Source organism: Simochromis diagramma, unplaced genomic scaffold (genome assembly GCF_900408965.1).
Source record: "Simochromis diagramma unplaced genomic scaffold, fSimDia1.1 OVJJ01000216.1, whole genome shotgun sequence".
NCBI lineage: Eukaryota > Metazoa > Chordata > Actinopteri > Cichliformes > Cichlidae > Simochromis > Simochromis diagramma.
Window position 1 is genome coordinate 8,176,494 of NW_024386883.1, and position 27,409 is coordinate 8,203,902.

The following is a 27,409-nucleotide window of genomic DNA, read 5'->3' on the forward strand; positions in this document are numbered from 1 at the left end:
ATGATAAACAACAGCTGGTAATGTTCACACACACGCGTGCACACACACACACGTACACACGCTAATGTCCAAACTGTCCCATCAGCAGTCAATATCTGATGTTGCTCAATTTCAGCCTGACGTGTAGAAAAAAAGCACCTTCTTTTATTCTTTTATGGGACACCTCTCTTTTCTTCCATGCACACATGAAGTTTTTCTCCACATCCTTCCCTCAAACATACTTCGCACACACACACACACACAAATCTGAAAAAACAAACACCCACAGTTACACACACATGCACTGCAGACATACCGGTGAGCAAACACTGTGTTGCTGTACTTTGGAGCGCTGGATAAGGCTTTGAGTTTAGTGTCAAAGTCAGACAGACAACTGACAACGACAAGATGGCCAGAGTGTGTGCACTGGTTTGCTTTGCTGGTTTTTTGCTGGACGTGTATGGATTGGGTGCTGAGATCACAGAAGAAAACACAGGTAAAAAGTCTGGATTATCCTAAGCGGATGTAAAACTGTAGCAAGTATCAGCTCTTTGTTTGGCTCAATTAAATGATTAAGGTAAAGCATCATGTGTCAAAGGGATCACCAGATATATGAAGATGAGACCATAGCAGACTCTCTACACAAGTGAGAACACCAATAATATGATTACTGCAGAGGAATATCATAGACTGTACATAGAAGATGGTCACTGGACAGCAAAGTTGTACATTTTCAGCCTCAAGCTGAGCTTTTTGGTCACCATAAAGGTGTTTTGATGAGTGCATTGTCGATCTGAATGAAAAAGTACAGAATCTCAGCCTGCTTCCAACAAACCCTGCTGCCAGATTTAAGACACTTCCGCGCTGGTTTCACTTTCAGTCCTGGTACCTGTCCATCTTTGATGTACTTTTATATTATGCATATAGGTTTTATATACATATATCTCCCTGAAAGCAGCCTTTATCAATAGTTCTGAATAATTATGCTAAACTTAGTGAGGACTCTTTGTCTTTTGTTACCCTTTCAGGAGCTGTGTTCGTGTCTCAGCAGACGGCACACACCGTGCTGCATCGTAAGCGCAGATATAACACTGCTTTTGAAGAACTTAAACAAGGTAACCTGGAGCGGGAATGTATGGAAGAAATTTGCAGCATGGAGGAGGCCAGAGAGGTGTTTGAGGATGATGAGAAAACTGTAGGTCTCTCTCTCTCGCTCTCTCTCACACACATGCACACACACACACACAATCCTATGCCTTTACCAGTATTAAGATCTTGACTGTTTATATCTCCAAAAGTGGGCAGTTACAGTGGTCTAGTGATCAGAGCTTGATGGATGGTTGGTGAACTTCCCATTTAATTTGATCTTCCTTTTGCAGATGGAGTTCTGGGCAGGCTATATCGGTAAGACGAACAAAGTACAAGTTCTCATGTTTGCTGAGAATTTATAGCACACAGTCTTCTCTAAACCTGTGGTGTGATCTGTGGTGTGTAGATGGTGACCAGTGTAAGCCACCCCCCTGTCAGAATGGAGGTGTGTGTAAAGATGGGATCAACAGTTATCTTTGCTTGTGCCAACCAAACTTCAGTGGCAAGAACTGTGAGATCGGTGAGTGTGGATCTGAATAACTCGGCTGAAACAACGTTTGAGCTAAGACCATAAAGTTTTGTCAACGAAAGCTAATTCTGTTTTCCTGACTTTTTCCAGAAGTGAACAAGCAGTGTTTGGTGAACAATGGCGAATGTTCTCATTTCTGTGTAATGAAGGCTAATCAAGCTGTGTGCAGGTGCGCAACTGGTTACATACTTGGGCCAAACAAGAAGAGCTGTGAGCCCATAGGTAAAACCACACACAGCATTTAGTGCAGTGCTCAGAGCATTTTGTTTTGTTTTTTTCTGCACGAGTGCTTTCTAAAAAGGTAACCACAGTCTATGCGAAACATCTGCACCCATAGAAGAAATTCAATTCACATTAAATTTAAAATTTAACTTCCTAAATACATTTTCCATTAACATCGGATTATTTTTCATTCTGACTTCAACTACAATACAGTTTCTAAGGTTTTACATATGAAGACATAATTTAAAAAAAACCTTATCTTTATCAGGTTTTAATATTTGCTAAATACAGTTAGAAAAAAAAAAGACTGAACAACTATGGCTTGTTTAGAAGCCTCTAAAGAGCATGGCAGTAAAGCATGGCATTGGCTATGATTTGGGCTTGTTTTGAAGCAGATCATCTGAGTCCCTTGTAGTCACTGGGTCAACCATGAACTCCTCTGTATACCAAAGTGTTTAAAGCCAAGTGTGAGGCCATATGTGTCCAGAAGAATGATCCTGAGCAGATCAGCAAATCTACAACAGAATGGCTGAAAAAGAAAAGAATCAAAGCATCGCTATGGCCCAGTCAAAGTCCAGAACTCAACCTGATTAAAATGCTGTGGTGTGACAGTAAGAGAGCTGTGCATAAACAAATGCCTGCAAACCTCAATGAAATGAAGCAACGTTGTAAAGAAGAGTGGGCCAAAATTGCTCCACAGCCACATGAGATACTGATAAAGCCACAAAGAAAAACCATTAATTTAAGATATTGCTGCTAATGGTGGTCTGGAAGCTACTGAATTACAGAAGTATATAGTTTCTTTTATATTGCGTCTGTGTTTCGGCTTAGTTTTTGTTACATAAGTAATGACTTGGAATAATATTTCATTTGTTGTTGTTTATCCATGGTTGTATTTACCTCATTTAAAAACCAAGTACAGATTAGTTAGCTTTTTACGATGTCCTGATGCGTGAAACCTTAGAAAGGACGAACCGTGTAGTTTCCTTTTTACCATGAATACATGTAAATTTTGTATTCCACAGAGAGGCAACAATCATAAAGGAAATAAACTTTCATGTAAATATTCATGATGATTGTTCATAATGCAATTGCTCCTCCTCATACTTCTCCTGAAGTTGTCTTCCTAACACGTCTCCAGTGGAAGTGGTGGGGTGCAAAATTTATAGTTCTCATTTTTACACTCGTTCATGCTTCAGCAGCCGGACTAAGTAAATCATATGAACGGGAAAAAATTCTTCTTTTCTTTTATCACAAAAAACATTCAGGGAACTTAACAGTAATCACATTCATCTATGATACACTGCTTAAACATAATATAACCGGACTTTACTAAAGATGAAGTGTTCAAAGGGAACAGAAAGGAAAGAGGTATTTTTCTTTTCTTTTTTTTCTTTCTATTTTTGGGTCAGCAATCTGCACATGTGAGAAAAAATCTGAAGAACTATAGTTCCAACCCCATAAAAAATGACAATGTAAAATTTAAACAAATCTATGAGGCAAAAATGTAATATTTCCCCTATTATTTCACTTTTATTTCTCCAGAGCCATTCAGCTGTGGTCATGTGAATCTGTCCTCCAGCTCTCTCACCAGGTCCATTCTCGAACCAAGATCGTCAAACTTCTCCTACAACGATACCCGAAACGATTACTTCTATGATGAAGATATATCAGAGTATGATTATCTGAACCATCCCATGACCGACTCAAACCCGAGCAATGACTCTCTGGACTCTGAGGCTGTGATTGGCAGTCGACATGTGAGAAGTGTCACCGATACACCAAAAACAAAGACAGAGATGTCGTCCTGGGGGTATGCCACACTCCCCAACGTCACAGCTCAAGAGAAAACTGACCAAAGAATTGTGGGAGGAGATACGGCCATTCCTGGAGAGATACCTTGGCAGGTACTGTGATATAGGCTGGAGAGGGAAGAGCTGGGGATGCAGTGAAGGCCAATGTGTGAAGAACTGGAACCAAAAATCCCAGCAGGGCAAGAACATTTGCATGAGTTTTAGATGTAGCTGTAAGATGTAAGCTGTAATCCTCAAATAGTCAGCAACTTTTAAATCTGTGCAATAGTTTAAATAGAAAGACTTTTGAATAGACGTTGACATTTAAACTTGCACTTGAGCGCCAGGTTTAATAAAGATGTATTAGAGGTGTAAGTCTAGACCCGTGTTTGAAGCCTGTGCCATGCAGAGAGAACGTGCTGCTTTTGAGTGTTTTTTGTTTTCAGTTGCTCAAAAAATGTGCAAGAAATGGTAGGTTCTTTAAAACTGCTCTTCTGTTGCAAGTTTTCTTTGCCTTTCTTTCTGTGTTTGAAGGTGGCCCTGATGTCCCGCCCAGACAGCGTGCAGAGAGCGCGGCCCTTCTGTGGAGGATCCCTGCTCGCTGACTTATGGGTCATCACTGCTGCCCATTGTCTGTGGAACAACGATGGCACAGAACGTAAATTCTTCATCAGAGCTGGTAGGAAGAACAAAGGCTACTTGCATTCTTTAACATTAAATCTTTCACTTGAACTAAAGTACAAATAATACCGTTTTGTCCTAAAGTATTAGGGATCAGGCAAATCCTTTTTCGTTTCAGCTTCATGGCTTTTTAACAAATTATGTTTCAATTATGTTTCTTTAATGTTTTTTTACAAGTTGTCTAGTACTTTAGACTTTGCTTCCTTGTGCAGAAATTTACATTATCTTAGAAAATCTTTATCTTAATCTATGCTTCCAGGTGAACATGATGTGAACAAAGATGAGGGTCCAGAGCGAGACCATGAGGTGGCCGAAAGGCATCCCCACCACAAGTATGATTTCAAGACCTCGCCATATAACCATGACATTGCGCTCCTAAAGCTTGGCAGTCCAGTGGACTTGTCCAACAAGCGGCGTCCCATTTGCCTGGGCCCCAAAGACTTCATACAGAACATTGTGAGAGAATCCACGGTCTCCCTTGTGAGTGGATGGGGCCGGATAAGGTTTCAAGGCCCCGAGGCCACCAAGCTCCAGAAGCTGGAAGTCCCCTATGTGGACCGCACCAAATGTAAACAGAGCAGCCGAGACCATATCACCCGATTTATGTTCTGTGCAGGCTTTGAAAGTGAACAGAAGGACTCGTGCCAGGGGGACAGCGGTGGGCCGCATGCCACCAATTACAAAGGAACTTGGTTCCTGACAGGTATCGTCAGCTGGGGAGAGGAGTGTGCCAAAGACGGGAAGTATGGCATCTATACCCGGGTCTCACACTACTACAAATGGATCAGTAACGTAACACAGATCAATATAAACGATTAACAGGATTCATGACTCAGCTGTAAAAATAAACAAGTAGCATGTGTTGAGTTTAGCCCCCAAGGAAGTGAATGAAGTGAGAAATCCCCCGTGTTCTTTTTTAGTACCTCAATAAAACATATCAACTTATCTGACCGTTTGAGTATCATATGATGATGACAAATATGATGTAAGCAAATTTGCATCAACAGGAAGCTCTATATGAATACCCCGTTTTATCAATGAAATGAAGTGGTAGTGAATTTTGCTTGGCCATTATCCTGCTCTAAGACGCACCATAAAACTAACAAGAGGACTATAGACGTATCGTTCAAGCAAAGGCTATACAAAAGGGACAAATCACATCAGTCAAGCTGAAACAAGTCCAGTGTTTATATTTTCAGAAAATAATTCTATACATAATTAGTATTATTTAAAAAAATACAGTGCAAATAAGCAAAAGCAGCAAACACCAAGTTAAAGCACTGCCACGAAAAACGCTAAAGCCTAACTGAACTAATCCATTAATAACTTCTGATGTTACAGTGTAGCCAGCGGTGGGTGGATTTCAAATCAATTTAAAGTGATGAAATGTTATTTAGTATTGCGTATCAGTGAACATGCTTCATTTGGATGGTCGAGCGCTCACTGTCAAACGATTCAATGCTCCCACTGTGGGTGCTGAATACCGTGAAAATTAATCTTTACTTAGTGTACAAGCTAATGTTGGATTTACGGCTACTACAAGGATTTGATTAAAATATTCTTGCAATAAATTCATTTCTTCACTTGATAGCAGAGTATGAGCGTCTGTCTGTCCAAAGCAGTACCACCATTCAGACTAAAACACTGACTAAAATGGTGTTTAACGTCTACAGTTTCTATTTTTAATGTTTATATGGTCACAGTCTGCTGCTCTAAATAAGCTGCCAGCAACTCAGATAATTACACTACATCAGTCAGAGATGAGCTCTCAGCTCATTTCCGGTTGAGTGGCAGTGTTTTTGTGAGCACTCTGCACACTTCACACACTTTTCTGGGCAGCTGTAAAACAAGGCAGTTCAAAATGCATTTCCATATTCTCAATGAACCCCCTCAAATTTCATATTCACAAATATGCTCAGGTGACAACTCCACATTATTCTTTTTAAAGGCAGTACCAAACACTGAGCATCGTTTCTCATTGCAGGTGGAAATAAAGCTACAGTCATATGTAGGGTGTAAGATACCCGTGCACAGCAGCAAGCAATCAATCAATATGGTAAAGCTTGACAGTGATAAGGGTTTTAGCTCTAAAAGCTACTGAATCAAATGAATAAAAAAAGCATAGCAGAGAATATAACTTTCATTAAAAACTATATTATCACCATAAATAACAGCAACCTAGTCCTAGTATAGACTCTTCATAAAAGAGTGAATCACGCCACAACTGAAACTTTCACCGATGCTTTTTTTCAATAAAATACAGGAAATATTTAAACTTGTCATACCAGGAGAGGATCTGTTCGTATCAGTGTTCCTGGACTCCAAAGCACACAGTAGCAAGGATGTAGGATTTAGACCTAATTTAATCTGGTTGTTCAAAGTGCACTGACAGAGGTTTCTTGTTCTTTTAATTACCAAAATTGTGATCAGAGATTACAGGTGAAGGACTTTGAGGTCGAGGCCTTTGGTGTCCTGTTATGACCCGGGGCGAAATTTTGTGTATTGCATTTGGTCTTCCACAGTTTGGGGTGGCACACCAAGATGATTCACTTTGTCATATACTGTGTGAATAATAACAACTACAAATGTTCTGGTTTTCTAAATTTTTGGCAGATTGTTTATAAAAACTTCAAACTCCCAAACTAACTTTCAACAATGTTTTTATGCCTCTGCCTTTCCTGCTATGACACGTCACTAAAGGGACCGATTATTCTCATTTCCAGCTCCATATGTTTTATTCTTGGAATCTACTTAAGCAGCTTGGTATGATTCAAAGTTCAGAATAATCATTTATCTCATACTAATTACACTAATAGTGCAGTTTCCTGTCCCATCCCTTTAAGCTAGCTCGTTTCTCATTTGCACATCATAAACATCAAACCCATTCTCACTGATGTCATTAAGACCGAGAGTAGAAGGAGCTGTGTGAAACCAAGCATTTGGAGCTATTTGAAGCCTTATCTTTTAGCTTACAGGGATTACTCTGGCCATGCTTAATATGAGTAGCACTGCTGTAACAGGTAATTATTTAAGGAGAGAGAAAAGTAAAGCATAATCGGTCCCTTTTAATTAAGCTAAGTGTAAACAAGGGTATGCAGTAATTTTTTCCCACACTATGAGTACTGAGTGTCAAATTGTCTAGAGCTAGTATGAAAGCTGAAACCTGGAAAACTAAAATGCCATATTTTCATTTTTTTTTTTTTCATTTTCTATCACATAAACAAAACTGACAGACATTCAGTGTTCACTTTGGCTGCTAAGAGGCGGCGACGACGTAACCAGGGCATTTCTGCATGACAGTTAGCTTAGCTGTTTGGCACAAGAACAGTAATGATATGTTGGTAGACATGATGTTTCATAAGAAAATAGAAATTATGCAGCTTGACGTCTAGAACAAAAGTCCACTCTGAACATATAAATAAAAGCCCCTGTTTAAAGTCTTCAGTCCAAAATAATCTGATGTACTGCTGCCGGAGAAGGCAGAGCAACGGATGGCTTGTATGTGCTTTCCACTGTTAAAGTCTTCTGAGGTTCTTTCTGGAGGTCACAGTCTTCAGAGGTGAAACTCTCACAGCAGTTTGAGGAGTAAAGTCTGTGGCTGATGTTGTGCTTCATTCTGATTGACAAGCAGATTCAGATGCCCATTTTTTCAGGAAGTTGATGGAATATATAAGTCTGTGTGTGTCTGTACGCATGGAAGGATATTCAGGCAAAGTGTGAGGAACAAACAGGCACACTTCTTCATTCATCCTCTGTCCTGATTGGCTCTCAGCACGTCTCTCCCAGAATCCTATGCAAGTCCTCGGGTAGGACGCGGCCTTCTTCGCCACGACTTATATTCTTCACTATCCTGCAGTTACACACAACGCGGAAAATCTTTTTAAACATCTCAACATTTAAAAATGGTTGAATTCAAGATTTCTGAAGAATGTGGCCTGTCTTACCACATTCCTGATGAATCCTCATGCAGCAGCTGGATGACATCACCACAGTTAAAGATGATGTCATCAGAGCTGGCCATGGTGCTCTCTACCATCACTCTGTACCTGCCCGCCACCTGGAACAGAGTAAAAACAATTAAAACTGAGGGAACAGTGTATAAAACCCTTTGCCACGTGAATGAATAGACAAGAAAAATACATATTTACTCATTTAGGAACTCATAAACCACCACAGGCCGCAAAGAGCATCATCGCACAAAGTATCAGTGTACAATAGATGATACGTCAGTCACAGTGTCCTTCATAGTCATATTGGATGGGGGAAAAATATCAAGAAGGCAGGTCTTATCTAATATCAGTCTCCAGTAGGAGGTAATGAAAAGAGGAAGATGAGGAAGACGAGGAAGGAACTGCCAGAAAAGAAAGCTGGAGGATCTTTGTAAAAAAACAAAGACATAAGACTTATAGCTCTTATCCTAATGATATTTTGAATTCTGGTGTAAGAAAATGTCAGGCTGGATGCCACCACTCATTTGAGGGAGGTCTACTAGGTTCAGGTAGGACCTTCCACCTGCTGTAGCTGCACAGCTTAATGTTCATAGTTTTCCCTTAAAGAGGCGGTAGGCTTCATGCAAACACAAAGAAACAAACAAAAAATAAGAGCTAGAATTTTAAAAGCTTTAGTAAGTCCCTCCCATCAGGCAAGCATATTTAGACTGCTTTTAGTAGTCAATGTTCTCTGCATAACCACATCTCAGTTTCTGTGTGAACTCTGTGCATATCTCATGTGACAGTAACAAAATCTCACCAGTGGGGCAGGCTGGTCCTCATCCTCCTCCTCTGAGTCTGATAAAGTGGAGAGGTCTGTAGCACCCCAGTCCTCCAGGCCCTCACAGATTGCCACTGAGTGAGCATTCACAGGCCAACCTACAGATGAAAGACAGCTAAAAGAAGTGAAGTGAAACTGCAGAATTTTTCTGTTTCTTTGTTTTGTAAATGAGAAAATTGAACAGTTAAGTGTTAGTAATGAAATACTCATGGTAAAAAAGAAAGGTCAGTAAGGTCATTTCCAAACAATCTGAAGTCCATCATTCTACACTAATAAAGGTCATCCACAAGTGGAAAACATGCAGTACAGATGCTAATCTTCCCAGGGGTGGACATCCTAGAAAATGTTCATTAAAGTGAGACCATGCAATGCTGAGAGAAGCTGCAGAATACCCATGTTAAATGTTAAAGTTCATGACAGTGCAATTAGAAAAAGGGGAAAACCTCTAATCTCTAAAAAGATGGTAGGGCATGATAAAAAATCAAATACAGCATATCAGCACAAACACCTGAAATTGCGGTTTCAGGGTTAAGGTTACAATTAGGTTATGGTTAGGTTTAGGGTTAAATATTAATTTCTTATGGTTCAGGTAAGTGGCTAGGGACAGCTCCTGTCGATTTGATGTCCTCGCTAAGGTGTAAAAACAAGTGTGTGTGTTTGTATTCCATTTGTCCAACTCACTGCGTCGAGGTGAATGAACCACAGGATCAGAATGGGCGGGGCTAGTGTGTAGCGACTCCTCCCCTCTGGGAATGTGGGAGTGGCTTGTTGTAGAGGAGCTGTGAGGAACAGGGAGACACGCTGAGCAGCCTCCCACCGGCACGCTGCCCCACGACACACACATCTCTGATGCACTAAACCACATCACAATGGGAACAAGACCAACGAGCACAACAAACAAAACAAACAACAACAACGACATCCACGGTGTCACAAAACGAGCCGTTACCTCAAACACAGTCTGTAAATTAACACAACATTCCACTCAGGTTACAGTCACATATATTTCAGCGCCTGATTTCAAAGGATGTTCGAGGTTATCACATGAAAATCATTTATATCATAGATCGCTGCAATATATGGAACTATTATTTCTACAATATTCTACACAAACACGCATAACAGGCCCTGATTAAAGGGCATTTGCAAATAATTTCCACGTGTGCTTCAACCTGCTTTATGTAGTAGACGGATGAAGCTTGTCCCATTTAATGCAATAACTAGAAAGAACATTAACGCAGTACAATAATAATTGTCCGAATGTTTTAAGCCTTCCCATCTGCTAAATAAAGCAAACACTGCAATTACTTACAAATACTGTGAGGCCTACACAATTGTTAGATCCACATATCATTCAAAGAGTGGCAATCCTTACAGTATTTCATCATCCATACTGTATATTAGTAAGAACCCAAAAGTGCTTCAAGACAATGTCTGATCGGGGTTTTACCATGCTCAAATTCTTAAAAGAAATCGCTGGTATCATTTAATGTATGTCAACAACTCCCATGATAAGACCAACACTAACAATGGGTCGTGGTCCTCTTTGAGTTTTGTGTTAAAACATTTTAGTCTGAATTTCTGTTTGGGTTTTTTTTTTTAATCATTCTAGTGCTTAAAGTTTGTTGTACTTTTTAAAACTCTTTAATCCTCATTCCTGTGGTACGATGACTTTTAGTTTTTTGAATTTACAGAATATTCTGCATACGACTTTTCACCCTCAGTCTGGATCCAGGTAAGGAAATCCTGGATGCAATCACAGAACTGTAGCTACGGTCCCTTCCTCAGTTCAGAGATGATTTTTCCCTTTTTCAGGTAAATGTCCTGCTTGACTGCCGGATCAAACCAGCGTTCCTCCCTGTCCAGGACGTGTACATTCTTATCACTAAAACAAGGGCCACCGGTCTGTAGGTGTAAATAGAGTTTTTTCCAGAGGATGCAGCTCTTCTGCTTAATCAGTTTTCCCTGATGTATAACTGAGAGCGATCCTCCTGGCACTTAACAGTGTACACTATATTACTCTGTTTTTACCGGGGGATAGGATCCTTGGTGTGAACCAATTTTGGGTGTAAGGTCTTCTGAGCTTGAAAGCCACAGAGACATGTTTTGGAAAAAATGCATCAACTGAGACCAAAGAAATCACTCTGATGTGTTATGAAGTGCTTCTCTGACTGAAAACGCAGCAGTACTCACTTTTCTCATTCATGTTGTTCAGTCAAACTCTTCCTCTCTCTGTGTTTAGAATTTGTCTTTTGGGTACTTCCCCGTGGTGATGCTGAGCTTGCTTCATAAGGACCCGGTTTGCTTTATGGTTCTTCCTGTTTTTCTCTGGTACCTTTTGTTTCTCTTTTCAACTTGTGAATTTTGAAATCAGCCATTAAAGCTTGTGTGTAAATTAGTTTTGCATCCTACATTTTGGCCCTCAAATCTACCATCTCATCTGTCTCTGTCAACACCTTCTAACACCCTTTAGAATCTCCTGGTTCCCTATTAAAGATTTCTATAAATGCTCACAAATATGGATTTTAATTTTACATCAAAGGTTTAATAATTCTTTATAGCTGTGCACGTTATTTATTTATTTATTTTTTGAATTATAAATAATGCAACTGTTGTAACCTAGTGCCAGTGATTACAGCACTGCAACAGTATGTGTCATTGATATGTTTAAAAATGTTTCATAAACAGTGGAGGTCCAAGCAAAACCCGGCTGAGACTACAAATAACAACATTAGTTTTGATCTCTTTGTGGAAGCTGCTGACAAAGAGAAAATATACCAGTGTTGATAAATTTCCCATAAACTGAATCTCCATGATCTTGCATATTGTGACACACACAAGGCTCAGCCATTACTTGACCTTACAACATGCTAGCATGCCACCTGTAAACATAAAACTGTTATCTCCAGAACAACTCCACAAACACACACCCGCAAACTCCAACACACTGCAAAGCTCCATCACTGACAATACTTTGAATAGCTTGCGATCATCAAAGCAACAAGTGCAAGATATTAAAAAGAAAACCGCTCTAAAAGTAGTCTAACTTACAGTTACCTCTTCTAGCACATCCTATCACTTTAATGGTCACCACGGGATCAAGAATGTATCTGACAGAGTCACTTAAAAGAATGTGTTTAAAAGAACGTAATGCACAGCCTCCCTGTTACAGTCAATAGGACTTTAAAGCATCTAATCAGGGACTGTTGCAGTGAGGTGAATATGCATGAATATGAAGAGGAATCAAAGCCCGGCAGCACAGAAAGAAAGTGTAGCAGGCCTAAATTAAGTGAATGGCACTGTCCATGGTGCTGAAAACCAGCAGCTTTAAATATCAGAGCTGAAGACAATGTTGTGCCATCTGCAAGATTTGGCAGTTCAAATCTCAAGGGTAACGACAAAGATGCTGATACATTCACATACGGAGCTACTGCGCACATGCACACTGACTCAGTAACATCAATAAACTGTAAAAAGATTATTATGAGAATTATGATTGTGGCGATGGCGGATATCCTGACTTGTAGGCGGGTGTTATGTGATCGGGAAGTCATTCCAGAAATTGGATTTAAGGGTCAAAACACACGTGAGAAACTCTACCTCTCTAAAGTCCAGCTTTATAGAGACGAGTTGCCATCATGAATGTTAAAATGAGCAAATATTTTTCATGGACCAGTAAAATGCCTCAGCTTGTACCTTTGATATGTTTGCATTTTACACAGCGTCCCAACTTTTGAAAAAAGCTATTGAAAAAAAACTGAATCTTTTTGGTTTGTGTGACCTGAATAAAAACATTTCATGATTCTTATGTAAATGTTTTTGCACATCCCTACGTCATGTGAGGTCATGCAGAGAGAATCACCTGTCAGAGAGAGGGTTGTCTGAAAGCAGAAGAGAAGCTTCATCTAAGAAGATGAGATGACATAGAGGAATGAGTTAGATGTAGAAGGAATAAAAATCCATAAACAACAGAGTAAAGGAAATTACACTGCTAGGAAGGAGCCTAAGGTTTCAACAAAAACCACAAAGCACTAAAAAAAAAAAAACATGACTGAACACGAGTCATATAAATGAACTCAGGCTTTTAAAAAAGGAAAAAGAAAAGGTCACAAAGCAACATCAACATTAATTGAAACCTTGTAGTTTTTGCTGGTTGTTGAGAATTTTTCGAATCTCCATCAGCCAGGCAACTTTGACCTCCACCGTGGGAGCCTAATAGAGACACAGAGTGAAAATAACACACTACTAAGACACTGAAAAGTCTTTTCAGTTACACTTAAAATAGAAAAAAAGAGCATCACATACCTGAACTATGTACACCACTTCTCTGCTGCTATACCAGATTTCAAATTTTTTCACATCTCCTTTCACATTTTCCGTGATTCCCACTGCACTCATCTACAGACAGAGAGAAAAACCGTAAATTGGAAACATAAAGTGTTTGAGTCGCCTGATAATGTGAGAGAGTTTTTCGTGTTATTACTCTGAGGCACGATTTGAAGCTGTAGAAGGGCGTCCTGTCGTGGTTGTCCTCGTCTCTGCGCTTGCAGAAGAGCAGGGCGTGCTCGTAGAGGAAGAGGTGCCTCTGCATGGGTTTGAATCTGGCCAGCTCTTTCATTCGCACCGCTGCCCTTTTATGGCTGATCCACACGCTAAAGCTGCCTTGCATCACGATACGACCCAGATGGCTGAGATCACCCTGTGTCATGGAGACAGACAGATGGATACACTCAAGACTCAAATCTGCAGCTTGCCAGCAAAGTAATATACTGAAGGTTTTTCCACACGCACAATCTATTCTCATCACAACCAGTAAGAAAGATTTTGTGCTTTGCTCTAATAAGATTAAGTGTGATGAAAGGTCATAAATCTGCGAACCAGTAATGTGATTGTGTGTCTGCTGTTTTATTTGTTGATTTGACTGGCTGGTACCTGATATCCGGTGATGGCTATTTGATGCATGGAGTCATTGACAGACTTCAACAGCTCCAGCATGGAGTCCAGAGCCTCCTGGAGTTCACAGCGGTATCGCTCCTCTGTGCAGTGCTTTAAAAGCTCCTGAACAAGGACAGGCACACAGCATGACATGTCAGTGGATCTTACTTTATCTAATCTGGTCTGCCTTGATGTCTGTCCACTTAAATGGCTTTATGCACATGTAAATCATTGTCAGCCTGTCTGTGACTCTGCAAATTGAATAAATGGATCCAACCTGTTGCTGTCGATTAGTCTCTGTGCCTTTTAAAATTGTGCGTGTCAACAAAAGTCCTTTTTATTTGTCTGCATCTCTGTTTCTGTTGAAATAACCTTGTCTCTCTGTGCCAGCGTCATTTTGTCCATGCGTCAATTCAGACAAAAGCAATTACTGTATGGACGGCTCGTCCACATGAGATATTACTGCTATTAAAAAAGCACAGCAAAAATAATAATTACCGCTAATAGAAAGAAAAAAAAAAACAGAGGTCAGGACAAGAACGGCAGGCTCACAGAGCTCAGTCTTCTATCAATACTCCCTCTTGCAGCTCAAAGTTCAACGCACAGACATTTTCAATTATGAAACATGTTTGTTTTCCTGACCTACTTTGCTGTAGCCAATAACATTAGAAGCACTTTTTTTCTGGTGATGAGTTGATACACTTTGCGCTGTATGAGGGTGCTGTTAAATTTTATGGCCTGGATGATGAATGTCTGAGAAGATTTTGGTACATGACTTACCAAGTAATACACAATAACATAGTGGATGAAAGCAAATATTAACATTTTCACCACCGGAGTATTTATTTGAGCTTCTGAGTGACTCGTGAATCAGTAATCATTCAAGATCTCCCTGAATATTTTTGTTCTATGAATACAGATGCACACTGTAAATCATGAGAAAGTTAGGATTTTTTAACACAATTGCATGTTGTAAAAACATTGATTGCTGTAATATTTTGTGACTGGCAGGGGTCGTGCTAAGTTGACGGTAAAACCCCCAGAAAATAGTGAAAATAGTGAAAGATCATGTATTGCATGTACTGTTCATTTGTAATACAATATCTGATTTTAAGCTTTAGTAGCTATGTTAGTAGCATACTGATCTTTATTAGGTATATGAAAGTTTTTTGTTATCAGCAGTTGTAATTAGAGCTGACCTATACAGAGACCGATAGGCATATCGATATTTGATGAACATCAGTATTATAAAAATCTGCTATTATGATATTTCTCCAGACACACGACACACAAAGTGCGAACAGATTTCTCTGATATTTGTCATATGTATTGATTTACTCATAACATGGTTTAAGTGTGTTCCGGTGTCTCGTTTTTATAAATGTGAATAGCAATAAATCAGCAAATAGCTAATATCAAAAATATCGGATACGTCAGTCGGGCTATTAATGAAATTATAAGTCAAAATTTACATTTCTTTATTATACATTGAACACAGACTAAAAATTATTCATTTCAGTGAGTGACCTGCATTACTAATAAATTTTTATAGCTCAAATGTAGAAAACCTTGAGCAGCAGCTGGTACTTGGTGAGGCGTTGGACTGGTTTCAAGAGGTAAGAGTCCAGACCTAACTTGTGATCAAGCTTCTTCTGGCACTCCTGCAGAAAGAAAGAACAGGACACAGAGACAGAGAGATCAAAATTAGTGCTGTCAGCGTTAATCTCGTTAAAATGACGTTAACTCCATAACCGCATTAACGCGGATCACCCCGTGCGAGGGGCTGCACAGCGCTAGCGCGTTAACGAGCTAACCGCGCTGACGCTATGCAGCCCTCGCACGGGGCTAGCCGCGTTAACATCATTTTAATGAGATTAACGCTACAGCACAAAATCCATTCTGAACAAAAACTGTGCCATAACTACAAAGTGAAAGTGAGTGCATCGTGTTAAACGTGTGCAACTACCTGAAAGAACAGCGAATCAGCACACTGTCTCCAGAGCAACTCGGAGCGAGGCTTGTTTTGGCAGTAACGCTCGTACACCTGGAACTTTTCCTTCTGCTCACACACAAATGTACATTTAAACATATTATGTTATATCACACGTAAAGTTCTCGTGATTTTCATCACATCTTCCCTCACCCTTTTCAGAAAGCAAGCCCCCACACTCTCTGGTGTCTCCAGGCAACTCTGCAGATCTTGGAGGAAGATCCTGCAAGGAGAAACCAAGAGGAACATAAAAGGAAATTGGATCAGCATGAAAAGACAGAAAGGGACAGGAACAGCTTGTGAGCTCTGTGTGTTTGTGTGTGCGGCTTGCCTGCTGTGGAACTGGTAAATCTCTGGCATGTTGCCGAACAGAACGTCCTTCTGGCTGCGCAAAGCTACAGGAAGAAGATTAGCCACAGAGGGGTCCTCCATTTCTGCCCTGTAGCCCTGATAATTGCAGGGGCGAGAGGTAGTCAAGGGAGAGGAGAGATGGTAATGCAAGCCAAAGAAAAGGAGAAAGTTTTAATTAAAAAAGTCAAGAAATACAAAATGACAAAACAAGTCTGGAAACCCTGTCATCTGATGACCACTCCGTGGATACTCTGGCCAAGACTTGTTCTTCTGTGCCCTGGTTAATGTTGACGTTGATGAAGACAAACTAGAAAAGCTAACAAACAACTAAATCATAACCAGGTAATAGCCAGTGGTTTCAAGATTGCCCAAGATTTCAAGATATTCCCTTCTCATTCTGTCAGTGTTACCCAGACTAAAAATTAAATCTAGAAAGCCCCTGTACCTAAAATACTGCCCATTACTATTCTGTATATCTATAAAAATTATGAAATATCCAACAAACCACACAATACCATCAAATGATCTAAACTAACTCACCAGAAGGACGGAGAGCAGTTCATCCACATAGATCCTCTCTGTAGCTATCAGTTCCTTCATAATATGGCTAAAAAGAGTGAACGTAAACATAAACAGACAAAAAAAAAAACAATGTAAAACTACTGTGTAAGCTCTGACACTCGCACAGGAAGAAGCTGAAAGGCTCCTAAACGGATCACACACATACACCTAAAACAACTAGCAACATTAGAGTCACAATTAACATTTAAGACTGTACCGTGTGACCTGCTCTGGGTTGTCCTCTGCCTCTGAATCAGTTTCAGGGTTGGGTCCATATAGACAGCTGCGGTTGCCTTGGTAATCATGCATCACCTCGATCTGACGAAACACATACATATCACGTCAGCTTAAACTTTCCGTGGAAAAGTGAGTAAAAATACGCGTTTTAAACACGTGATAAACAGAGAGTCTGCAGATCTGTTGCCAAAGTTGCCCTTTCTCATAGAGCACACAGCAGTGAGACACACTCCTTCTACTGGAAATATTATTCTGGTGCATGCTGGGAGATTAAAAATTGTTTAATGTCGCATGCCCATTGGGTAATGTCTACTAAGTTCAAGTTTTCTCCTGCAGTGAAAGAGAAAACACACACACACACACACACACATGTATATGTGTACTAGGGGTGCAACGATACTCGTATCGATATTGAACCGTTCGATACAGTGCTTTCGGTTCGGTATGCATATGTATCGAACAATACAAAATTTGAAATTTATTTTATCAACTTTCCTTCTGACGATGCTGTCTGTGTTGAGCGCTCAGTGAATCTGCGTTCGACTACTCCGCCTAGGCTGCACTGTCGAGCGCAGATCCACTGAGCGCTCAACACAGACAGCATCATCAGAAGGAAGAGAGCAGGGCAAGCTAGCGAGACAGAAGTTAAGCTCTCCTTGCAACATGGCAAATTGAATCTCCCCCACCCTCATTCAGATCTGGCGTTTGGAATTATTTTGGTCATGGACTAAAGTAAAACAGTATGTTGGATGTGCCACGCAATGCTCAATTACATGGGTGGGAACTAGTGTGTTAGCACACAGTTAGCTCGTTAACGTGTTAGCCGTCTAGCCCCACGCAGGGGTAGCTCGTTAACAGAGATTTGCCGTGTTGTGGCGTTAACGTCATTTCAACGAGATTAACGCTGACAGCACTAGTGGGAACACAACGAATATGACTGCACATTTACGCCGACATCATCCTAGTGCAAAGACAAGTGGAAGCAGACAAAAACAACAAGCATGCATGCTACAAACTTTACCCGGGTCATTTAGACAGCCGTTAGCACATGATTCTCCTTATGGGGACCTGATATGTTTAATATTGTGGCGAGCTCAGACAAGGAGGAGACGGAGGTATCGTTTGGTCTTGCTTCCCTAGCCAGGGAGCACAGCCGTTTATTGACATCTGCAGAAGAACACTGCTGCTAGCTAACTGCTCAGCGTGGCAACCGCACAGCAACAACAACACACAGAGCGCCCTCTGACCCCGGAAGGACACACCGTCGCAGCGAGAAGGCGTCACCCGTCACTATGGCAACATAAGCAAACCATAACTGTACAAACAGAACCCCGAACAGCCCTGACCCGCTACATAGCCCCCACCTAAGGGGTCAGTCGTCCCCGAAGACCCCATTGCCCCACACAAAGTCCTGCAAATGTCCAGGTGCCTTCTTTTGGCGCACCGGCCGGTCACAACCGGCGGGGGAAAAGTCACTCGGGTCAGAACATGGGCTGCCACCATCATCCCACTTCTGACACCAATGTGGCGAGCTCAGACAACGAGGAGACGGAGGTGTCGTTTGGTCTTGCTTCCCGTGAGCTAGCCAGGGAGCACAGCCGTTTATTGACATCTGCAGAAGAACACTGCCGCTAGCTAACTGCTCAGCGTGGCAACCGCACAGCAACAACAACAACACACAGGGCGCCCTCTGACCCCGGAAGGACACACCGTCGCAGCGAGAGGGCGTCACCCGTCACTATGGCAACATAAACAAAACATAACTGTACAAACAGAACCCCGAACAGCCCTGACCCGCTACAATATGCTGCTGAGAATATAGCCCAGAAGAAGCGTATAGTATAGCTTTTATTTTGGAAAGAGCCATTTCTCTGTAATAAACACTCTTTTCCAAAGATGAGTGATTCCTCAATCAGATACAGGTGTTACCGCGCCAGATCCGCGGCCCCGAACCATAGTAAGGAAACCTCTGGCAGTTACTTGAAGGTTCCGTAACTGACTCGTAGCCGGCAACAGCTTACTATACAGGTCAACTCCGCTAGCAAAAAGATCGAAGGAGGCGTAGGAAACTGCTTCACCGAACTTCATTTCTTCTCTAAGGCACGAACACCGCGTACAGTGGGCTAAAACAGTTTACTCACAGCCAGCATCGCCGACACAACTCTGGCTGTCGAGGGAGTTATTATATTCCTTTTATTTATTTTCTTTCCGTCTCTTCTGTAGCTAACCGTTACTTTTCCCCCTTCTCCGCTCTCTCTCTTCACACACACACACACCAGGCAGTCCCGCTAACACACATCCCGAATACATTTCCCATCAGGCTTCATCCTTAAAGGGCCATGCCTGTAACACAGGGCTTGCAAAATCGCTAGCCCGACGTCCCGGGGCTAGCGATTTTTCCAGTCGGGCTACCAAAATCTATCTCTGCCCTGCCCGTTGGGGTATTGTAGCAAGGAAAAATATATGTCAATGCTTTTGCATTCTTTCGGAAATGTAGCTGGGTAATTATGTCATTGGCATCAGTGAGCCACTGTCAATATGTGACATATTGAAATCGCGTTTGAATTTGCGCTTGTTTTTTGCTTTCACTTTGCAAATGTCCAGGTGCCTTTGGCGGGGGAAAAGTCACTCGGGTCAGAACATGGGGTGCCACCATCATCCCACTTCTGACACCAATGTGGCGAGCTCAGACAATGAGGAGACGGGGGTGTTGTTTGGTCTTGCTTCCCGTGAGCTAGCCAGGGAGCACAGCAGTTTATTGACATCTGCAGAAGAACACTGCCGCTAGCTAACTGCTCAGCGTGGCAACCGCACAGCAACAACAACAACACACAGGGCGCCCTCTGACCCCGGAAGGACACACCGCACACCGTCGCAGCGAGAGGGCGTCACCTGTCACTATGGCAACATAAGCAAAACATAACTATACAAACAGAACCCCGAACAGCCCTGACCCGCTACAATATGCTGCTGAGAATATAGCCCAGAAGAAGCGTATAGTATAACTTTTATTTTGGAAAGAGCCATTTCTCTGTAATAAACTCTCTTTTCCAAAGATGAGTGATTCCTCAATCACAGTGATATATTTATTTTTTTAATTACTTTTGTTTCAGCAACATTAAATTTAAAAACTGTACTTTTGAGTTAAAATATATATTTATAATTTTAATAAATGACAAATTAAAAAGGCATGAACATTTTTTTTGTATCGAAAAAATATCGAACCGTGACACCAAAGTTTCGAACCGAACCGAACCGTGAATTTTGTGTATCGTTGCACCCCTAATGTGTAGATATATATAGACACACACCTTGAGTTGGCTGTTGTTCCTCCTTGCAGCCCTCTTGCCGGGAAGCAGATCAAACGAGAACTTGGAGTTCAAAACATTAAAGTCTACACCTGTGGAGGATATCGCACATATAAGAAAGAACAAAAAGGAAATGCTGGCAAAAGAGCAACAGCTCAAGACCTTTAGAGCGCAGTCAAGAACAAAGCTTGGTTAAACTGTTGAATGCAAGAGGGACATGGAGGTAGGATAGGGAGATAACTGTGCCCAAGAACATCCTACTCAACAACAGACATGAACCTCTTCAATGCTCAAAATATCTCCTGTGCTTTATCATACTTTCTACTGCAAAACAGGAAGAAACCCCATTAGGATTGAATTGTTGAGTATGTGTTAAGAAGAATGCAATGGAAGATGTTATACCATGTTTGGGGGAGAAAAGGGGTGACTTGCAATGCTGGAAAGTCTGGTCCGGTTCTGGCCGAGGGGCCACCAGCTGTATGGGTCGGACCTGCACGTCCGCCAGTTTCCTCAGACACTGCTCCCTGTTTCTGATCATGCACTGCATTGAGTTCAGCTTCTCTGTCACCATGGAAATCTGGGACTGGACAGACACAGAGCTACTGTAGTAAACAACAGTGGTGTCAAATATATGTGTGTTTGTGTCAGCAGTTTCAGGTTACCTGTAGCTGCGGGGTGAGTATGGCTTGAAATTCAAAGCTGAGAGTATCCTGGCTGTTTTTCATGGCTGATGGCGCCCTCTCCTGGTGGCAGCTGAGGTACTGCAATGCTTCCTGAGCTCCTTCTCTGGTTTGGAACTTGTCCACCATCTGGCTGGCCAGTAGATAGGCGCCCTCGTCGCACCAGCGAAGGGCCTGCTCACAAAAGACTGCTAAATACAAGACCGATTCCATGGCAACACTTTGTGCTACAAGAAAGGTGAATGATTGCTAACAGAGCAAATATTTGCTTCAGTCAACAACTGACTTGCAGATGAGAGACTTTTCTTTGTCAAATGTTTCTCTAGGACAGAAGAGCCTAGAGATTTATAGATTTATAGACAACTATAAATAGAGGCATATTTGTGATTTGGGGCTGTATAAATAAAAATGACCTGATTTTCATTAATGGCAAGAGGAAGATTCACAAGTAGCTCATTCAGTCAAAAATGGACAATCATCAGTGTATTAATTTTGCTGTTTTCATTTAAGTTTGTATGCACACATCTTTGCATTTCTGCACATGTGAGAGTGGCCTGTGAACATTTTTACCTCCTCAAGGCAGCCCAGCAGGTCTCGTGTTCGAGTGAGCGAGGCCCTCTTGGTGCGTATGGCGATGGTGATGACATCACAGTAATGTCGCAGCTCATTGCAGCGCTGGATGATGAGCGCCAGGGCGTAGTGGTGGTTTGCAGCCAACTGGTGACCATGTAGAATCAACACCTGGGCACGAGCCATCTCCTCCTGATTCAAGCAGAGACAGAGGTTTGAGGTTTTAATGACGAAAAGGTCAGACAAGAACGAACCTGAACAACATGCAAACTCCATCAGTACAAATTATAAGAAAAGCCTGCCAAAAGCCATAAGGGTGTTATGTTGGCTTTGTTATGTTTTGGTGAGTTTTGTTGTGCATCTAGTTTCTCCTTCCTCTTGTGTTCTCCTGTCTTTGTCAGACTTGGTGTTAGGTTTCATGTCTTAATGTTAATTATTTAGTTTTTAGCTTATTCCTGTTTAACTCTAAAGGTTATTTCCATCATATAATCGTCTCCCCAACCCTCATAGTTTCTAATTGCTGTGGACTGTTTCCACCTGTGTCTCATCATTCTCACCTATATATAGTTATGCTTTTCCCTCCTGTCCTTCTCGAACTATCTATTGCACTCCTGTCTTTCTAATCCTAATTTTTTCATGGTGAACTTTGTCTAGTTTTGAACAGAAATATAAAAGGATTGCATTTTCTTGATTTGTTTGTCTCTGGGTCCTGCATACGGGTCCTCTCTACACCACGCTATGTGTGAAAGAGTAATTAAAATCCCACTTTGACCCGCTCTGTGTGCGGAGGTCTCTTGCTACTAGTTTTCTGCTAGCAGAATGCCTTTGCAAGTGCTTGGAGAGATATGACGTCATATTTGCTGGAGTTCATAGCTGTTTTTGGCCAGAACAAAAATTGCACTTTACCAACACAATATTGAGAGTTCTCATGATGGTTTGAAGAAAGTGCATATAGCTGAAGTTTAGAAGAATCTGTGGGATGCTAGGTTGTGCACCAAAGCGAATTGGTTTTGATAGCCAGTGGCCAGAATAGACTTCATGGGTATATAACCCAGTTACAGATATCACTGAAATGACTCGGCCTGCTGCTCTCCCTGCCTCAGGCTTCCTATGTGTCCACATGGAAGGGAAGGTAGATTTGTCTGGTATTGTGTGTTTGCTTGTGTGGGTGATTGCTGCTGCTCTCGCTGCCTGCAGGGATTCAATATATGAGCATTGAAGGGCAGGAGGAATGCTCTCTTTGCCTTTGGGCTTTCCACATATTCTCCTTCAGCAGTAATTACTGCTGAAGGAGAATAAATCCTATTTTGGATAAACAGATATACATTTTGGCCCACTTGCTTAATTTCTTCAAGTCACATGTGAGATGTTAATTGTGTGTGTGCATGTGTGTCACCTGAGCACGTTTGTCCAGTGTATCCAGGTCTTTAAGTAACTGTTCTGTCTGAACCACTGTGTTCCCCAAAGAGGCAATCTCCTTCTCCTGGGCAGAGAGCCGCTCCAGGACCTCCTCCATCTACACACACGATACCAAATACAAAACAGTGTGACTCTGATCATGAACTACTACGACTCGTGAAAAGACATCGGCACCATTTATCACACCTGCTGGAAACTACTTTCATAGTGTAGCAGCTGGAGGTACTGCTGCAGCTTCAGGTGGTGTTTCTCAAAGAAGCCATCGAATGCCTCCTCCATGTCTCCGAGCTGTGCCAGGAGCCTAAAACACACAGGCCGCATGACACAACTGTCTACTAAAAGAACGATTTAATAACATTAGAAAAGGGTATTAAACCGAGAGTGTGTCTTTCATACTCAAGCCGAGCTTCACTTATCCTCTGATGGTTTACCTCTTAACAGTGTCCATGTCTGCTTGTATTTCCCTCTCCTCCTCTGCATCTCTTTTAGAAGCTTTGACAGTTTCCAGGTTTGACAGCAGGAGGCGTCCTTCTTTCAGCACATTCCTGATATCATCCTAGATCAGTACAAATTGATGCAAAAAAAAGAGAGAGAAAAAAAAGAGAGAGAGAATGATTAAGTACAGAAAGTGACAGATACAGTGTGGGTGAGCAGAGAGAGGCAGGAAATGATTGGGAGCAAAACACCACCTTCATCTGTCGGTATCGGTGTGTGTGGGAGTGCAGCAAGAATTCGATGGCGTTAGCCTCATCAGGAAGTTCGGTGTCTGACAGCTCTGATCCGAAGCTCTGGAGCAGCTGGGCAATCTCTTTAACTGTCACTGCAAACGTCTCGATGGACTGCAGGATTACACATTTTCACCCAAACCAAAAAAAAAAAGAAGAAAAAAAACACAGAAATAAATTATTTGTATTTCAGTTTTTTGATGGTTCTCAAAATTAGGCATATAAATATGTGGAAAAACTAAGTACACCTAATGATTCAGGAGCTTGTTGAACAACTTTTAGCAGCAATAACTTGAAGTTTTTTATACGACTTTATCAACTCCCACATTTTGGTCCACTCTTTGAGGTTTGCAGGAATTTGTTTTTGCACAGCTCTCTTAAGGTTTCTCTGAGCATTGCAATGTCTGATCTTGGGGTGAATTTGCTAAGACTCATCTCCTGGGAAGAGTGTAGCATAGTGTTTACAACCACTTAAATGCTCCTTTTATAAGAGTTGGTTACACTTGCCAATTATCAATTAATCAAGTGCATTTGTTTAGTGGGACGCGGATTGTAGTTAACCTTTTAACTCCAAAGGAAGCACTAAACGTGTACTTAGTTTGTAACATGACTGTATATGAAAACTTTCTGTTTCACACGAGTATATAATACAAAAGAATTAAACATAAAGTAAAAGATCAAAAATGAAGGCTTAGAATATTTATAAAGACACATTTTTACATTCCCAGAACAAGCTATCATGGCCTGTTAAATTTAGCAGCATAGACAGTTGTCCTGGATACTAACAGAATTAGCATGACAGAAAACATGCCTAGATAAAGTGGATTATCTAGTATCTGAAGTGCGTACTGTTCGGAGGACGACCCAGTCGCTTTGGCAGAACTGCACTTTAGCAGTGAAGTCTGTTGTCAAGTGATTTTCATCAATGTAGCGCAGCAGGTCGCCAACAGAACGCAGCATCACCACCTAGAAAACACAAACGCGAGGTAACCGGCTGTTACCTGACCAGTGTTGCACTGCAGCTGGCATTTTAAAAGGTGACAAAATTAAATATACATGCACAGGAGTGCTCTAGTTTTTAACCCCTTCTCTCACCGGCATCTTTAACAGAAAGTCATCCTGACTGAAGCGAAAGCCCAGGTCGGTGCTCGATGATGGACTCGGCGCAGAGCTTAACAAACTGCTGGGGTTGAGCACCAGGATCAAATGTAGATTGCCTGGAAACGAGGTCTGAAAGAAGAAACGATATCATTCCCTCAATTTATCAGTCATTTAAAGAAATGATTGGTATGTTAAATGTTTGTGAAATAAAGATAAGCATTATTTAGCACAAGCGATATTTTTCCCATGTTGTTCATGCTCCCCCTGCTGTGGTTATGTGTCCTGCTAAGGGGGCTCACCCCACAGATTGACAACACCAGAATTAAAGAAAAAACTTGCTGCAACGTGTCCAAATGCAATATCTAATATGCGAAAAGGCCCTCTTCATGTACAAGCACAGCAGTCAATTTCTGGTAGCTACTTGAGTTGGGCCAATGTAATTAACTACTACTAGGTGGACTAATTGGTTTCTAATGAAGTCTAAAACAGTCTTATTCAGAAATGTGAACAAACTCTAATTCATGGGACAGAAAAAACAACAGCCTAACAATGTGGTTACTGTGGACTGCAGTGTGAGAGGGTTGAAAAAAGTCAGACGAATCATTCAGAGTCACTGACAGCTGGATGTTGTTTGTCATGGAGTCTAGCAAAGCTCAACACAGCCTCAGCATCCCTCTGTGTCAATCTGGGGAGTCTTTCAGCCTCTGCAGCACTTCAGAAGGTCTGACGGTCAGCTTCTCTGGCTCACTCTGATCTATGGTCACTCTTCTCTCTTTTTCACATCACCTGTCCACATCTCTCCTCCCACACCACAGACTGTAAACAGCATCCGCTTCACAAACTCAAAGAATGCCACACCTTCTGTTGCCACTGAAGTATTACTTTTTCCACATGCTGCAAGGTTAGTCATCAAGCATGTTTACTCTTTCTTCATAAGCCTGCCAGTGTTTCCATTTATCCAGTTTCCCTCTCCTGTGTGCAGGCTCAGATAACATGAGGCTGAGGAGTTAATAAAAATGGAGAAGACTTCTATATATAATGTAAGTCTCTTTCAAATCTGAGAAACCTGGAGGGAAGCTTATCTGTGTCTCATGATGCATTATTTTCACTTGCTCATCTACTGACGTGTGCAGTGTAATCTAATACACAAGGAGAACCTCAAGGATGCCTCATTAGGTTGTTTTTTTTTTTTTTTAAAGCGCATTAAAAGCCATCAAGTCTGTTATCAACTATAGCTGTGGAGCTTTTTTTGGACACCAAATACACAGACTGATACTCTGCGCACACTACAAATGTCCCAGGTAAATAATCACCCAACTGCACACAGTCCCTCTTGATATTTACTAATACAGCAGCCATGATGGAGGTAACTTGATAGCTGCAGACTTGTAGGCACATCTGCACCAAACAACTGCACAGAGATTTGTGTGAGTACTTTAAATACACAGGTTTCAAAATGTGTTACATAAAGCTGCACAACTTGATCCCTCTGTGTGTGCAGACTGCAGAGCCAGAGCTGATACAGCCTCTTGTTGTTCTGCACCTGCAGCTACAGCCCAAACATTTGTCATTGGCCTGTCCTGGTCCCCGACACAGGCTCTTTAACACTGAACTGCCGTCCAACCGCGACCCCTTTTCTTAGGCGTGTTAAATATGTAATGCGGTGCGAACACATCCCAGCCTCTGTGTCGCAGCACCTAGCAGCCTTAAGAAAAGCTCGTCTATATCTCCGCTGCAGCATCCTCATTCTCGCCACCCCGTTTAAAGCCTCCCACCTCCCGGCGGATCTTACCGCGGCCCGGCGCAGACGGGGGAACCCCCGTAGCGGGTTGGACTCGGCCATGGCTTTTTAGCGCTTCCTTGTTCTGCCCTGTCCTCACTGGTACCCGGAAAGTCCGCAGCGGGACGTGGTGTCGGGGACGAGCAGCCGCAGAGATGGCACGGTAACCTCCACTGCAGTGTCCGGATAGGCAGAGCGGCGCGCACCTCAGCAGATGCACTTCTGCTCTGGACCAGGATGGTGGGGTGTGCTTCACCTGACGTCAAAGCAAAAGGAAGTTGGCCGCTTTACACTTACACAAGTCTACATTATCATCATTATTCCTGTGACCAGACGAAATTAGAATTAAATCACTCGACTTACTGTTCGGAGACTGACAAACTCTGCACAATAATATTATATTTGTATTATAATTTATTAACTTTAAATCTCACATCGCTGACACTGATCGTTAGTCATAAGATACCGGAAGATTATCTATGAAACAGGTGTACAAAAAATAAATTAAAAAATAAATAACATTGAAAGCTGTATGGAAATATGCCACTGGTCCCGCTAGATGGCGCTTGAAACTCAGGATACGATGAGTCACCTGCGGATCACCTTTTGGCATCAGAAGCACGTGAACATGAGGGAGCAGAGGCATTAGTGAAATCTAGGGGCAGCACAGCTGAAGATAGAGGTGTCAC

At 41.8% G+C, this 27,409-nt stretch overlaps 2 protein-coding genes across 5 annotated transcripts in view; one reads left to right on the forward strand and one right to left on the reverse strand.

Moving 5' to 3' along the window:
* f9b (coagulation factor IXb) overlaps positions 1 to 7,514 on the forward strand; it is a 22,150-nt gene extending 14,636 nt beyond the window's left edge. The window contains exons 1-8 of one of the 2 annotated variants that reach the window (XM_040032094.1): positions 10 to 475; positions 1,008 to 1,174; positions 1,359 to 1,383; positions 1,475 to 1,588; positions 1,688 to 1,819; positions 3,365 to 3,726; positions 4,147 to 4,291; positions 4,553 to 7,514. In XM_040032094.1, coding sequence (XP_039888028.1) covers positions 388 to 475; positions 1,008 to 1,174; positions 1,359 to 1,383; positions 1,475 to 1,588; positions 1,688 to 1,819; positions 3,365 to 3,726; positions 4,147 to 4,291; positions 4,553 to 5,112 — 1,593 coding nt within the window. In that variant the 5' untranslated portion in view covers positions 10 to 387 and the 3' untranslated portion in view covers positions 5,113 to 7,514. Of the gene's footprint in view, positions 1 to 9; positions 476 to 1,007; positions 1,175 to 1,358; positions 1,384 to 1,474; positions 1,589 to 1,687; positions 1,820 to 3,364; positions 3,727 to 4,146; positions 4,292 to 4,552 lie in introns of those variants that run through there. The other variant, XM_040032095.1, reaches the window with a different exon arrangement.
* Positions 5,468 to 27,220, reverse strand: LOC120733726 (proto-oncogene DBL). Of its 3 annotated transcripts, none has more exons than XM_040032088.1 (26): positions 26,733 to 27,124; positions 24,935 to 25,069; positions 24,689 to 24,805; positions 23,804 to 23,953; positions 23,546 to 23,670; positions 23,301 to 23,415; positions 23,092 to 23,211; positions 21,696 to 21,887; positions 21,108 to 21,299; positions 20,848 to 21,028; positions 20,449 to 20,537; positions 17,118 to 17,218; positions 16,880 to 16,946; positions 16,320 to 16,435; positions 16,142 to 16,211; positions 15,965 to 16,057; positions 15,567 to 15,659; positions 13,996 to 14,121; positions 13,547 to 13,762; positions 13,369 to 13,461; positions 13,200 to 13,275; positions 12,926 to 12,968; positions 9,745 to 9,917; positions 9,043 to 9,161; positions 8,238 to 8,350; positions 5,468 to 8,143 (listed from the first exon to the last, which is right to left on the reverse strand). In XM_040032088.1, the coding sequence occupies exons 1-26, from the start codon at positions 26,781 to 26,783 to the stop codon at positions 8,062 to 8,064; spliced, it is 3,048 nt and encodes a 1,015-aa protein (XP_039888022.1). In that variant the 5' UTR covers positions 26,784 to 27,124; the 3' UTR covers positions 5,468 to 8,061. The 3 variants fall into 3 exon arrangements, with proteins under 3 accessions (XP_039888022.1, XP_039888023.1, XP_039888025.1); XM_040032089.1 differs by having other exon boundaries at positions 8,026 to 8,143; positions 9,745 to 9,842; positions 26,733 to 27,214; XM_040032091.1 differs by lacking the exons at positions 5,468 to 8,143; positions 8,238 to 8,350 and having other exon boundaries at positions 9,052 to 9,842; positions 26,733 to 27,220.
* Positions 27,221 to 27,409: the final 189 nt, after the last annotated feature.

Coding starts and splice junctions, on each gene's coding strand:
- LOC120733726 (XM_040032088.1), bottom strand. CDS start 26,783: ATGGCCGAGTCCAACCCGCTACGGGGGTTCCCCCGTCTGCGCCGGGCC. Junction 23,954..24,688: donor ACTGGGTCGTCCTCCGAACA/GTACGCACTTCA, acceptor GTAATCCTGCAG/TCCATCGAGACGTTTGCAGT. Junction 21,029..21,107: donor TACTCACCCCGCAGCTACAG/GTAACCTGAAAC, acceptor GTGTCTGTCCAG/TCCCAGATTTCCATGGTGAC.